This window comes from Lissotriton vulgaris, chromosome 3_1 (assembly GCF_964263255.1).
Source record: "Lissotriton vulgaris chromosome 3_1, aLisVul1.2, whole genome shotgun sequence".
Lineage (NCBI taxonomy): Eukaryota > Metazoa > Chordata > Amphibia > Caudata > Salamandridae > Lissotriton > Lissotriton vulgaris.
Window position 1 is genome coordinate 1,757,680,395 of NC_141689.1, and position 14,964 is coordinate 1,757,695,358.

Here is a 14,964-nt window from a genome sequence, read left to right on the forward strand (position 1 = left end):
GGATAGCAACCGGACGGGCCAAGGACCCGGAGGACCCAAGACAACAGCAAGGGAACCACGAAGGGCACAACAACCACAGCCAAGCCAAGCCAAACCAAAAAAAAGGCCAGGCACAAAGACCCCAAACAGTCCAAGCAAAGGGCCGGCGCAGAAACCCAGAGGCCAGAGAGACAGAGGCAAAACCACCCCAGAGGACCTCACAGAAGCAACCGCAGCCAGGGAGGAAAGCCCAAGCAAACCACAACCCACAGCCCGGCAAGACCCAAGGCAGGGCCAGCACAGGGGACGAACCCCGCACGGCTAAAGCCGCAACCAGGGATACAGGCAGGAAGCTCAAGCCGAAGCCAAAGCAACCCGCAGAACCAACCCAAACAAGGGAAGGACAAAGAGGGCAAGACCCCAACAGAGCACAGGCCCGAGAGCCAACAGCCCCGCCGAAGCCCCAACGAACCCTAGAAGAGGCAAGAAGGGCAAACAAGAAGGCAACAGTGTGACGGCCAGAAACAAGAACCAGACCGGAACACACCACAACCACAAGCAACCGAAACCCCACGATGCAGGGACCAGACACCCCACAGGCACACAGGGCACCTGCAAAGAAGCGCCAAGCCACCCACGAAACTCCCAGAAGACACGCCACCCGGGAGGCCAGGACCGCAGAAAGAGCACAACCAGGCAACCCAGAGCAGGACGCACAAACAGAAGGCAGACCAGCTCAGAACAGGAGCCAACAGGGAGGAAGCCCAAGGCAACAGGCAACCACAGAAAGCCACGGCCGAAAGCCAAGCAGAAGCAAACGCAGGCCACAGCAACCAGCGCAGCGCGCCTCCCACACGGCCAAGCAACGGGGAGACGCGCATAGCGACCCTGAAGAAACGGGGAGACGGTGCCCCCGCCCAAAAGGGCCGAGAACCCGGAACACCGGCCAGGAGGAAGCCATGCCACCCAGCAAGCCCGGCAGGCCGGGAGGCAGACCCAGCAGACAACCAGTGAGAGAGAAGAATCCACAGGCCCAGGAGAGGCAACAACAACCGCCACCCTGCACCACACCCAAAACCAGAAGAGGCAGGGAAGAAAACCAAGGAAGAGGCCAATCGCACCCCACAGCTCCAGGCGGCCAGGCAGAACCAACCAGGCCAGAACAAGCCACCGAGCAGAAAGCGGAGCGCGGGAACAACCACCAACCCCCAGAACAGGAGGCATGACAGGACCCGGCAGCCGCCAGGAGACATCAGGCAGACCACACAGCAGACATAGGAGGGGACGCCAGGAAACAGCAGAACCCAGCAAAGAGAAGGCCACAGCACCAGAAGGACCAAGCAGGCCCCCCACCACGTAACACGCCTGACAACAGGCGCAGGCCGGGACGAACAGAACAGCCGGCCCCAAGGCAGCAAAAGTCACCCAAGAAGAGGCAGAGGGGAGAGAGCACCCCAAAGAACCAACGGCACCCCAAGAAAGGAACCAGGCGCAGCCAAGGCAAAGGAGGGAAAGGACCAGGAACCCGGAAGGGAGAACCAGGATCCCCAAGCAGGGCAGAGGCCACAACAGCCAGCCCGCAGAGGAGGCAGACTGCAGGCCCACCCGAACGAGGGGAGCCCACAGGACCCACCGCGCAGAGGACCAAGAAGCAGGAACAACGACCCACCACCAGACGGGGTAGAGAGCCGGATGAAGAAGGCACGCAAACCAGCAGGCAGGGAAACCCCAACCACACAGGGAACCCACGAGCAAGCAAAGGCAGGAGCAGCAGAAAGAACCGGCCACCACAGAGGCGACCGGAACCCAATCCAGAAACAGAAAGGGCAAACACCCCCAGAGGCGCCAAGAGCAGGGGAACCCCCGAAGAAGAGAACCAAGGGAACAGACCCACGGAACGGCAACCACCGGAGAACCGGGGCCAGCCGAAGGCAGCGCGGACCCCGAAACAGCAGCAGCAGGAAACCCCCAAAAGGGAAGAAACCGCAAACCCCGAAGGGAAGAGGCCCACAGAGCCACCCGACAGGAGGCAGGAACCAAGGGCGACAGTACCAAGATGGGAGGGGCAGCCGACAGAACACAACCACCCCCAACACCGAGGAACACTGCCAAGGCGGAAGAAACCGCGAGAGGCGAGAGCCGCCCAGAAATACCGGAGGAAGAGCGCCCCCGCCGAGACAAGAACCAGGACCACCCACCGCCAAGGCGTCCGCTCAAGTCGAAAGGGCGCGACAGGCAGAGTCACAGGGACAGAGCAGCCCCACCACATAGGCAGGCAGCACACCCCCTCCCCCCCCCAGACCCGGGCCCAAGAGAGAAAGGGGCAGAGCAGCGGCCTAGCTGAAAAGCAACCAGCAAACAGCAGAGGCCAAACAAACCCCCGTCGCACACCCCCAACCTAGACCCACCAAGAGGAGGCGAACAGAGCGGGCGTAGGGCAGCATGTAAAGTCCCACACACATACGCAGCCCCGGGAACAGGTCCAGCAGCCAAGAGGGGGCATGCAAAGGAATAGACCCCCTAGCAAGAGCAGAACCCCAAGGCCAAGCACAACAAAAACAGTGCAACGGACAACGAAAACCAACAGCAGAACCAGGCGAGGCACGAACACCCAACCCCGGTCCGGCAAGGCCCAGCATAAGAACTGCAATCGAACGTGCCACAGGAGCCCACATGCAACACACAAACACAGGATGTGGAGCCTAATGCCGAGGACCGAACACGTGACACCAGCATCAAGTCGGCAGCATCAGAAGGAACGCCCCAAGCACTGGCACCACCTGGAACAGCACAGGAACAGGAAATCTGCACCCTAGCACCCACCGGGGGAAGGCAGGGCACTGCAGCCGGAGATCGAGCACTACGCACCCAGGCAGGCCTCAGCTGCAGCCTAGCTCATTCACACCAAACACTGTACACAGCATCCCGTGTGTTGGGTGTGGGGGAGCGAATGACGGAGCTGTGGCCAGAGCCGAGCCCACAGCAGAGGCTCTCGGTATCCGGGTTCAGGAGACATCCATAGAAACAGCCCTGAACCCCACCAGCTCCCTGGACAGGAAGTCCGGCCCCGGAAGAAAAAGTAGAAAATGGGTCACACCTCCGATGGGACACAAACCCACAAACCCTGGCACAGGAGGAGTTCAGTTCCGTGGGAAATCGAACTCAAGACCTGCCGAGGCGGGGAATCTAACCCTGGTCCCGGGACAGACCTCCGCACCAGGGTCCGCCGCTCCAACCATAGGGCTACACCTCTCCACTAGACATCCGAGGCATGCAAAGGCAAACGCTCCAGGAATCCAACGCCCCGCAACAAACAGCGGACAGAGCCATAAATGGTACAAAACACCGCAAAAGCGGGACTCACCCGGAGCGGGGGCCCGAGTAGCACCATCAAGGCCCCCACACACCCACAGCCGGATCCGGGAATCGAAAGTCAGCGCAGCGCGTCTCCCACCCGGCCAGGCTCGGGGAGACGCTCCCAGCGACCCGGAAGGAACCGGGAGGCGGCGCACCAGCCGCAAAGGGCCGGTAAACCGGAACAGCGGCCGTGGAGAAGTCAATCCCCCCCAGCAAGCCCGGCAGGCCGGGGGGGAGACACAACAGGAACCTCACCCCTGCCCGAGAAGCCAGGCAGCCGGACAGGAGGAGCCACAGGAGGACCGAACGCCACTCAAGCCCAGCAGGAGCAGGTGCAGTCCCCCCACACCAACAGCATCCATCAGCCATTTCTGTCGAAGACAGAAAAAAAGAACAGGAGGTCTGCTGGGTAGGTACTACCTTTATACTCCCGGGGGGAGGGGCAGTAGGTATATCCCAGCATTCCTCTTGTTTTTTATTTTCTGTCAGGAGATAGTAATCTCCATTAGTAATGAATGGGCCGAGGACATAAGGGACCTGGGGGTAATAGTTTCCTGTATTCGGTGATTGGCAGAATTGCTTGTTCCAAAATGGTTGTGCTTCCACAGATACCATATGATTTTGCCAATCTTTCCCTTCGACTACCAGTCACATTTGTTCGCTCATTTGGCCTTCTCAGAGTTGCACTGGTCAAGCTGAGACTGCCTACTGATGAAGGAGGTCTATGTTGCCCCCAACTAAGAGCATTATTACTTTGCGGCACAGCGCAGTGGGTGAGTCGATGGCTTGCTGAGTGTCATCTGGATAACACTGTCTCAATCCAACCCCCCTGGTGCTTAGAGAAGATTCTATGAGTATTCCACCCTTCTCAGGGCAAAACACACTCCTTCCTACATCTCCTCCAGATGGCACACTATTGCTTCCGTAGGAGTCTGCGTATTACAGCTCCAAGTCTTTCTTATGCCCCAGCCATTCCCCTCCGGGGCTACCCACAGACCTGTGACCTCTGACATCCATGGTGCGCTGGTATTCTGAAGAAATAACATCTGAGGGCGACCATTTTCAGGACAGCAATCAGTTGCTCTTTGATGAGCTTGCAGGCCTTTTTAATATGCATTGGTGACATTTCCTAATATATTACACAATGGTTCGCATTTTGCAAACCAGCTGGAACATCGTGGCGACTGAAACATTATACCGTACGTTCACACCGTGGAAATTGGTTGGAGGAGTTTCAGTTGGCTGACTACGGCTATTGAGCACGCTCAGGCCTACCCAGCCTTTGGGATAGGTGAGAAACTGAAACTGGGCGGGTCTATGCCCACAAAGAATGGGACAGAGTACTGGCCTACCTCGCTGCTGTCACTAGAAATGTAAAGGTTCAAACTTCATCCAATTCTTCATTTTGCTTAGGGTGTACCTATCTTCTGCCAAGATTAACACGTTTTTCCCTGGGACGAACACCTGCTGCCTTCCTTGCCACTTTCTGATGCTGACTTGTACTGCATGTTATGGTCATATCCATTATTGTCTCAGTACTGATCAGCAGGCTCTGCACAACTTGTGCAGACATAGAAGTTGCCCTCCCTGCATGCCTGGGAGAGAGACGTGTGCCTTGGGCTCCTGTCTGCACACAAAGAAAAACAAAATGATAGCTCGCTTCTTCAACTTGGCTCTGCTTCTGGCCACACACACTCTCACATGCTGCTGATAAGAAACTGCAATGGAGGTCACAGACAATTGATACATTCTACTGTCAGTTATTAAAAGGAAGGTATGCCCATTTCATACCCCCTTTTCAGAATAATACAAAACAAGTTGCAAAGAGTATATTGTGACATTTGACACTCACAAGGTACCATGTATATATGGCAACTTTGGGTTTTGTGATTGGAAAACCTGCAATGTTGCACTTTCTAAATAAGGTCCTTACTGTGGTAAAAACGACATTATTATTTTGTTGTATCATCCACTTTCCAATTCTCCTCTTAGATGAAGTGCTGGCAGAGAGGTGGCTCAAGCTGGAGTCTGGATCCAACAGCTATTATCGAGCCTGATCTGGGTCAGCCCCAGTGTAATGTGCTGACTATGTGCTAGTGCAATTTACTGACACCAGGACACATTCAGCAGCTTCACATGTGCTTTGTGTTCAGGGGTGAGGAGGACTATTATTTTCAGTTCCAGGTGTGCCAAATGTCTGACTTAAAGGGCCACCAGCACTCCATTTGTTTGAGTCGTTTCCTGCCTCAGGGCTAGTTGAAGCTTAATACTGTTAGATTGTCACATAAGAAGTGCTTAAGAGATAAACCATGATTTGGAGTCAGGTTTTTGATGTCCGCAAGCTCTGAAAGCAAGACATATGCCTGCGCGGTATGAAAGCGAGTTGTATCCGGATGGTTAGTATATTAAATATTTATATAGCACCTGCTAATCAGTGTTTATTAGTAGCACTTATTAGCAATCTTAGAATAAAGAAACCAGTAAGGTTCTAAACGTATGCCTTGAAGATGGTGTGCAGCTCATTCACGCCAGTTCATAACTGTAAGCTACATTGACAGGCTTGCAACTTGTGAATTGCGGGTAACGCAAGGATCTCTGCATTAAAAGAATTACCCCACTGAGCTATCTATATAAAATAGAAATCTTTGACCTGCATGTTACACTCCATGCAAATATATTTCAAAATGTAATCTGTTTGTTACCAATTAAGTAAGCTAGAAAATATTTGTCATATTTGTCCTTGTTACCAAATTCTTAGGAGATACAGTTAAAAAAGATTTTTTTATTTTAGCTGCCCTCCAAGACTCAGCAGCTCCCTTTCTGCTGCAAACATTTTAGCCCCAATTTAATGGATCACAGATTGTTTTCTATTTTCAGCATTACTCCAATGCACACATAAGCCGAGAGTTTAGATTTATCTGTTTGATGTTTTACCGAAATTGCAAATGAATTTCTATAGCACAAGAGAGGGAAAAGGAAGGCATATCACAAAATTATTACATTTGCAAAGAACTCAAGCGTGACTTCTTTGAAGTGGTTAAACAAGAGATTCTGAAGAAGGAATGAAAGACAAGCAAGAGATTCTGAAGAAGGAATAAAAGACAAGCAGAGCTTTCTGAGATGGTGGTTTCCAGTTACGGCCTCAGATTTTTCCATCAAGTCATGAGTTCTTGATGTTCCTTCCTCAGTGCTTCTGCTTTCACTCACTCATCCTCTTTTCCACCACCCATGACATGCAGCTGTTCCTCTGAAAGCTCCTGCCTCAGATAGGAAAAGTCTCTTACTGATGAGGTGTAGGTTTTGGCACAAGCTCCACAAATCATGAATGAAAACATGCAGAAGATCCTAGCAGGAAATATCTGCCTTGTACTCAGACAGGCCAGCAAGAGCCATTCAAAGTCTGAGTTCTTGTTCAAGTTCCTACTGTTTGTTAAGGTTATTTTAGTTTTTCCAAGCACTATTGATTTAGGTGAAATTGCAACCCACTCTACTTTACTAGTATATTGAAAAATACATAGACTGTCATTACGAGTGGGGCCGGTAACAACAAGGAGCTGGAATTACTACTGCCCTTTGTAATTTTTCTTCTTGTTTCTTAGTCGACTCTCAGGGTCTAACTAGTTTTGTGAAGGGTTTTCACTATTCCTGCAGTTACTAGTACCCTAAGCATTAGTAATTCCAGGGTTCGGAAAAATCCAGCCCATTTACCTAGTTACTTGTAGCTCTTCAGTTTTCAATGCTTAATGTGATTTATTAAGGAAAAGTACTATGGTGCATGAAAGTAACTTAGTTTACAGAAACACACAGTCACTGGATGATGTCATCAGTGATGTCAAATGAGATGTCATCAGTGATGTCATCAGTGATGTCATTTGAGATGTCATCAGTGATGTCATCAGTGATGTCACTGACCATGTCATGAATGATGTAATATGTGACATCATCAGCAGTGGATTGCGGGTGCGCGAAATATAGTTAGTACAACTAACTATATAGGAGCAATTTCACTGGTTTTTTAAATGCCAATTCCTAACTATATAAGGCCTGAAACCTATGGTTTTTTAAGTGAATTTGCAAGGTTTTTAAAATGCTAATTCCTAACTATATAAGGCCTGAAATCTATAGTTTTTTAAAGTGAATTTGCAAGGTTTTTTAAATGCTAATTCCTAACTATATAAGGCTTGAAACCTATGGTTTTTTCAGTGAATTTGCAAGGTTTTTTAAATGCTAATTCCGAACTATATCAGGCGCGAAACCTATATTTTTTTTCAATAAATTTCAAAGGTTTTGTAAATGCTAATTCTATTAGCGGGTAACGTTTATATATGTTATTATCCTTCTGGGACCACCTGAGCAGCCATCTTGTTTCTCAGGAGAAGTGAGGCACAAGAGAGCACAAAACAAGAGTGGAAAACGTGAAAAAGGGGCAGGGTTGAGACCCCCTGACCCCCTAGCCCTTCTCAGGGGGTCCCAGAAGGACCACCAAGTGCAAAACCAAATGTATTTATTTAAAAAATCGCGGGGTACGCGCATGGTACGCGTACCGTGCGCGTACGGTGCGCGTACCCCGGGATTTTTTTGAATTTTTTTTTTTTGCCCTTGGGGGTCCTTTTGGGACCCCCTGAGAAGGGCTAGAGGGTTGGGGGTCTCTACCCTGCCCCCTTTTCGTGTTTTTCACTCTTGTTTTGGGCTCTCTTGTGCCTCAGTTCTCCTGAAAAACAAGATGGTGGCCAACACTTCCTGGTTTGGACAGTTTGGAATGTTGACAGTCGACTGCCAGCCAATCAGAAACGCGCTCGCGCACGCAAGGGTACAGTGGGCGTACGGTGAGCGCATATAGATATATAATTTGCTCAAATTAAATTTTCTCAACAACTACTGGAGGGATTTTCACCAAATATAGAAAAGTCACTACTGCATACCTGTCCCTACCATTTTGCCAAGTTTGGTGTAATTCCGTTCAGTCGTTCGGGCTGTAGCCGTGTCTAAAGGTCCCATAGAAAATGCCATTTGAAAATTTTCAAATTCAATTTTCTCAAGAACTACTGGAGGGATTTTCACCAAACATAGCAAAGGCACATCTACACACCAGGCCCTACCATTTTGCCAAGTTTGGTGTAATTCCATTCAGCAGTTCGGGCTGTAGCCGTGTCTAAAGGTCCCTATGGAAATTAACATGGGGAAAACACGTTTTGGGACCCCCCTTTCGGCCCCCGCTTGACGAATCCCCCCGAAAGTTTCAGGGAAGGAGCGGAGCGAAGCAATTTTAAGGAAAATTACACGCAGATTCCTCAATCGGCGCCAAAGTTATTCCCAATAGAATGTTGGGGATTTCCTATGGTAACTAGGTCCTAACTACATATACCTACTGGCGACCGCCAGTAGGTAATATATATTTATATATATATCACGGTAAACTCCCAAACTGCAACAGAGCACGAACGGAGAAACGGAATCTTCACAGGTTTCAAGTAGCACGTATTTTATTTCTTTTTCGGGTGAACTGCATGTGCTGAAGGACAAGACGCGTTTCGGCGAACTCAGTCGCCTTGCTCACTGTGTGTGTGTGTGTGTGTGTGTGTATATATGTATATATTTATATATATTTTGCTCACCAAAGCAATCCCGGTACAGAAGGCACGCTATCACACAGCTGGTGCGAGTTGCAGGGACTGGCTTTCCCTGACAATTAATTCACCACCAAGAAATTATACTCGCACTCCTCCAGGAAATGATTTCAGCAGGTTTTATTTTGCCATTACAGCACACAGCACTTCAACGTACGCGTTTCGAGATCGTGCTGTGTGCTGTAATGGCAAAATAAAACCTGCGGAAATCATTTCCTGGAGGAGTGCGAGTATAATTTCTTGGTGGTGAAAAGAAATATATATATATATATATATATATACCCTGTCCCATGGTAGATGCTCACTGAATTCTGCATAGATTGCAGAAGAATCAGAAGAATACTACTATGAAACTCAAGGAACAGTGCAACATGACATATGAATTTGCAATTGCACCAATAGGCGGGCACACACACATATAGGGAATAGGATAAAGATACACCTTACCTTGCTGTTGTGGGCCACACAGGAACATTAAGTTTATGATCTGATATTTACTTTGACATCATGATTCACACTCAGATATTAGTGTGCAGTGAGGGTATGAAGTGAAAACAATTTGACCTTTGTGATGGAATAACTTATTAAACTTATTTAAGAATGCTGGGCATTGCAATTAAAATGCACAACACAGGATGAGGGCTGTGTACTATTCTTTTGAAAGATTAAGAGCTACTGAATTAGGTCCTATTTAATTTGTGTTCTCATTAAAAAATGTATGTGTTATTTGTTTTTCACCAGCTTAGGGAGCCCAATTCATCCTGACTCTTACGACAACTAGAAGGTGGATGACCAACCCTCTAGCATGCCACATTTTGGTAAATTATGATGATGGAAGAACCTCTAGTATAATATGAAAGGCACGACCTTCGGAATCTTTTTTTTTCAAAACATTCATTTTGTTTGTGATTTTCTTTGTTAGTAATCCTAACTGACATGTAACAGGGTTCCTTTACAGATGTCTTACGTGTATTGATTTCGAGGTTTCATACAAGTAGAACAAGCCTATGCTAGAACAAACATTCATCACACAGATCTTTAGGATCATGTGTATTAGTATACAGTAAACCAAACTATCCCAACTCCACCCTCCCTTCCTGGAGTGTCCTGAGCTATGATTCCGTCATGATTTTCTCCATCCAGATACTGTTGGAACAGTTTGAATGGGGAGCTCTGCCGTGCTTGTGAGAAGGTATGTGTTGTGGTGCAGGGTGGGTGGTGCCTATGAGGTTCACTGGGAAATAGAGAAGGGGGCAGCAGTGCCAAGACCAATTAGGGTGTACAGGACCCCATGTCTGTATAGAGTTGGCGATCCAGTTGGTGAATTTATTGGGTGGTTGAAGTGAGGAGTCAAGGGGGCTTTGTCCTCTGCATCTCTGTGTTCCTTCGGGCCCATTACCAACTCATCCCATAGTAATGCTGCTTCTCTACTCTACGGAGTGCCCTACTCTCAGGCTCTGCCCAGAATAGTGTTTGCCTTCAATGTCCATATGCTGGGAGGTTGCGCAGGCTTCCATTGCATTATTACACTATGCTTGGCTAGTAAGAGTAGGAGGTCTGTGAATTTCGTTCTTTGTGACCGTAGTCTTATAGGATCTCAGGGACATGTCAATCAAGCAGGCTTCCATAGTAGCAATCTTCTTAGGCTTCCCAGTCAATGACTTCTGAAATTGGGATCTGTATTATGTTCTAAAATGCACTAAGCCTTGAGAAAGACAAGACTTGAAAGTCTGTGGGGAGTGATGGCACCTAGTACAGTCCGATTGTGCTTCTGGATACAGTTGCCCAATCTTCTAGTCTCTGAGATAGGCTCTGTGTAGAATGCTAAATTGTAGACATTTGAAACAGGCTTTTCTAGAGACCTTATGGGGGCATTCTAAGACCTTGTGCCATTCTTTATCCTCATAGGCTTACATTGAGACAGCTTCCAAGACAGGGCTGGACTGGGAACCCAAAGCAGCCATGGCAATTTTCTCGTACCAGCGCCTGGGGAAGCACTGCCTGGCCGTGGAAGGCTGGAAACACTTACTTGCTGCTTTTGTTACTTGGGGCCGCTGTTGCAGCACTGCTGCAAAACTGGCTCCCACACCGGCAAATTCAGCCCCAATGCTCTGGCCTCCAGGGAAAATACCCGATACAGCCAGTCCAGCCCGGCTCCCAGAGTTCCCTGATGTGTTGTAGGGAGATGTCAGTATGTTCTAATATTGCTTTATAGATCCAGGATACTAATCTTCAACTGTACCCTTTGGTGTGTATGGTTTCTAGAAGTGAGTGCGTAGGGGTTTGGCTGGTTTTGTGTTCCAAAACCACAAAAGAGAACCTCAGTGTTTATTGTATTGTAGCAACAGGCCTACTTGTAGAGTGCATGTATCCCTCAGCATAGCAAATATTACGAGTATTACATTCTCATAGTAACAACTGATAGTTGCCGTGCTTAGAAATCGATATGGTGCTGTACGGTATGGCATGGTATAAAAACAGACCATTATTATTATTATCTCGTTATGTCACTGCATGCAAGCGTCGCCATTGAAGAGCTAACACCATCAAGAACCACAGCATACACCCTCTAGCCAAGAGTTGAGAGATCTCGTTCTCACAGGGTGGACCCTACTATATCGATTTCACACGCGACCCACCTAATTGTATCTCTTAGGTTGTAACATTGATGCCATAAACCCCACCCCAAATAGTTGAATCAAAATGAAGTCTTAAGCACACAACAAGCAGTCTTAGTCTACTGGAAGGGACAACGTGGACATTTCACAGATCTTTCAGCCTTTTTTCTCTATATCACAGTATTTAAGACGTTATGACGAACAGGTAACATCATTCGAAGTGTAAGGCAATAAACTTGTAGAATATTATGTTCAAAGAAAGCCATATCCATGATTTTTTTTGCCCTTCCCCCTCCCTCCCCCTCGCCAATCATACGCGGTCAGTAGCATACACTCACCAAACGGGCAGTGGCAATAGTACCCGTCCATGCCACTCTGGCAGGACCCTCCGTTGAAGCAGGGGTTGCTTTCACAATAGTTGATGGCAGACTCGCACATTTTACCTGCAGGGCAGAAGGAAGAGCGAAGGGTATTTATGGACAGAAGCTGTTAAAATGATTACACTGAGTTAAGTATTTCCAGAAAACGAGTGGAGTTCAGCTTCCTAGATAAAGAGAAAGATAATAGAAGACAGACCAACAGACAATGAGAGTGAATGGTATACATATTGAGACAAATGTTCTGAAATATACAAAAGGAGAGATGGACAGAAACACAAAGAGATTGCCAACTAGACAGGCCGGCAAACAGGGATAAACTGCTAGATTTGATAGGCAGAGATACATACGGCCAGATAGATAGATAGATAGATAGATAGATAGATAGATAGATAGATAGATAGATAGATAGATAGATAGATAGATAGATCATCTTAGAAAACCAATTCAAGCAAACCATGACACAGATAGTACGTTTTATCACTATTAAAATAAAAGGAAACAAAAACAATTTTTTTTAATCAGTCAATTAAAAGTTAATAGTAATGTTATTAGTGATTTCTTTTAAAATATGAAATCAGTTGAGGTTTAAAAGACTTCACTCTTTTAACATATACCTGACATTTTGGCAATTGGATGTTTAACTCAGGAAAAATACTAAATGAAAACAATCTTATACATTTTTGGGCTATCCTTTTATAGGGAGGCCATCTTTGGAATAAGTGTGGCTCAATGATTGGAGTGCAGACCCTGATGCAGAGGTCTAGCCCAGGACCAGGGTTCAATTCCCCGCCTCGGCGGGTCTCGGGCTCAAAATTCCACGGACCTGATCATTCTCGCCTCGGTGCCTATTCCAATCATGGAGTCCCACTCTGCAACTCTGGGCAATAGCTTGCTTAATCTCCACAACGGCACCCACAACGCTAAGGATGCCTGGCCTCCACCTTGGGGGTGCCCAGGAGTGGAGGCCTTGCAGGGAAAGCCAGGATGGGTTCAACAGCGGTATTCGTACAAGCGCATTGAGACCCTTGCGGGTGAGTAGTGCGCTATACAAGTATTAATTTACATTTACATTGTCCTGTCTATAAAAATTACAGGATATAAGCACTGGTAAGGATTTCAATAGCTAAACATGAAGGGTTATTACACAGATAGCTCCTGGTGTGTTTGTCAATAGAGCAGGTGATTTCCCATACAAATTCTGAATCACCTGATTGTCATGAAACATGCCTCTATTTCGGGGCACATGCAGGGGAATGTTACCTTTCAAGAGGTTCCCAGAATGTACATTATCCAGGAGGTAGGTCACAATTTCCTACCATAGATCCTCAAGCAACCCTGGTTACTTAACCTCAAGTGCGGGCCATAGTTTCTGTGGTGCAGTCAGGGTTCTTGATGTGCACAATGGAAACCACACATAAAAATCTGGGTTTTACTTTTCTAATGTAATAGTTGTTTTGGGGGGCTTGTGAACATAGTTAGGTACTTAATGTGTCCTTTCATGCTTCCCCTTATAGGCTTTACGCTCAGAGGAAAGATCTCACAGGATCCATCAGAACCAAAGTCCATGCCATTGTTCCTTAAGTCAATAAGTGTACACTTCTATTGAGACTCCTTCTTTGTGAAGAATTGCATACAAACACTCATAGACGTGCGGCTAGTAAAGGCAGGAAGGAAGAAGATGCAGGAGGGCCCAATGCAGGCTGTGAGAACAGGGTACCACATAAAATACTTTTACAAAGTATTTAAATGGAACTCATCTAGATGATTGTGATTATTACATTTGAGCCTGGATCCAGCGACTCCAGGACCTTAGTTGGATACTATTAAAGATACTGCCTCTTCAGCATTCAGCTGATAACAATAACACACTGCACTAAAGTTGGTTGCTAAAACATATTTTTACGCATAAATAACACACAGTGCTCCACCTAGTGGTGTTGGCAAAATACTACACAAGGCTGGGAAAAAGGCTATTTTTGAAATGCACGGTCAGTGCAGCAAAATAATATTTTGCTTAAGCCGCTGTAAATCTGGAGCACAAAACGTTATCTGCAGACCAGCTCGGTAAATGCTCTTCCAGAATGGAGATGTCCTTTTCTATTGTTAAACTGTAGAAAAATTCCATTTTTAAGGGCCTAACACTTGTTTATGGACTCCAAGCAAGGATGAGAGAATGCTCGGGGTTCACTGGTAGGATGGGCTAACCACGTCAATCGCTGGGTATAATTCTATACGGAAAATGACCATTTCCCAAACAAAAACTGATCGCCCAGAAGAAATACAAGAGCAGCAGCCTGCTCACGCTAATGATGGTGAAGGAAAGTCATCCATCTTTAAAATCCTATCCATCAGAACCAGCTGAACTATCTTTACTCCAACATGAACTACAAATGCAGCTGGCTAAACACACTAAATCAACAGAGCTCTCATCCTCATTCAGTTTTAAGGAAAGCCATTAGAAAGATCTATGACTTCTGTAGTCCAAATTTACAATGGTAAATAGACCAACAGGCAGAGACCCCTATGCTCCCCATAGGCATAAAGTAAAGTGCACTGCACTGCTGCGAAAAAACACATTCAATTAAGATCCTGACTATTTCCACTCTACGACAACAAGGTAATTCAATGCGTCTGGGGCAAGAGATTGAGCAAGCATGAACTACTTTCTATTTAATACACAATTACTCATCTTCTCCAACAGCGCTTCCTCCCAGTATTCGTCTGACAGACAGTGGGAAGGTATTTAATCAAAAATAGAGCACTCTTTTGCAGTTAAATTTAGCAAGGTAAGTTTGTTTCAGACACTGCTTGATTATAGTTTGCGTAAAAATGATGACGGTAAGTGAATGGAGAATTTCCCCTTTGTTTTCCCATGAAAGAAAATAGCTTTTCTGAGTGAACCCAGCGTGCCAGAGAAACCTGCATGGATGATTCACCAAAATGGCAATGGCTGCAAAATTTCTAGATCAGCGAGTTCTAAACCTGCTGCACCGCCCTCAAAGT

General features: G+C 47.0%; 1 protein-coding gene across 1 annotated transcript in view; it reads right to left on the reverse strand.

Moving 5' to 3' along the window:
• Nucleotides 1-14,964, reverse strand: part of FAT4 (FAT atypical cadherin 4) — a 376,496-nt gene that overhangs the window by 45,883 nt on the left and 315,649 nt on the right. Inside the window, exon 10 of the mRNA XM_086962185.1 lies at nt 11,920-12,024. Within this exon, the coding sequence (XP_086818311.1) occupies nt 11,920-12,024 (105 nt within the window). The remainder of the gene's footprint in view (nt 1-11,919; nt 12,025-14,964) is intronic.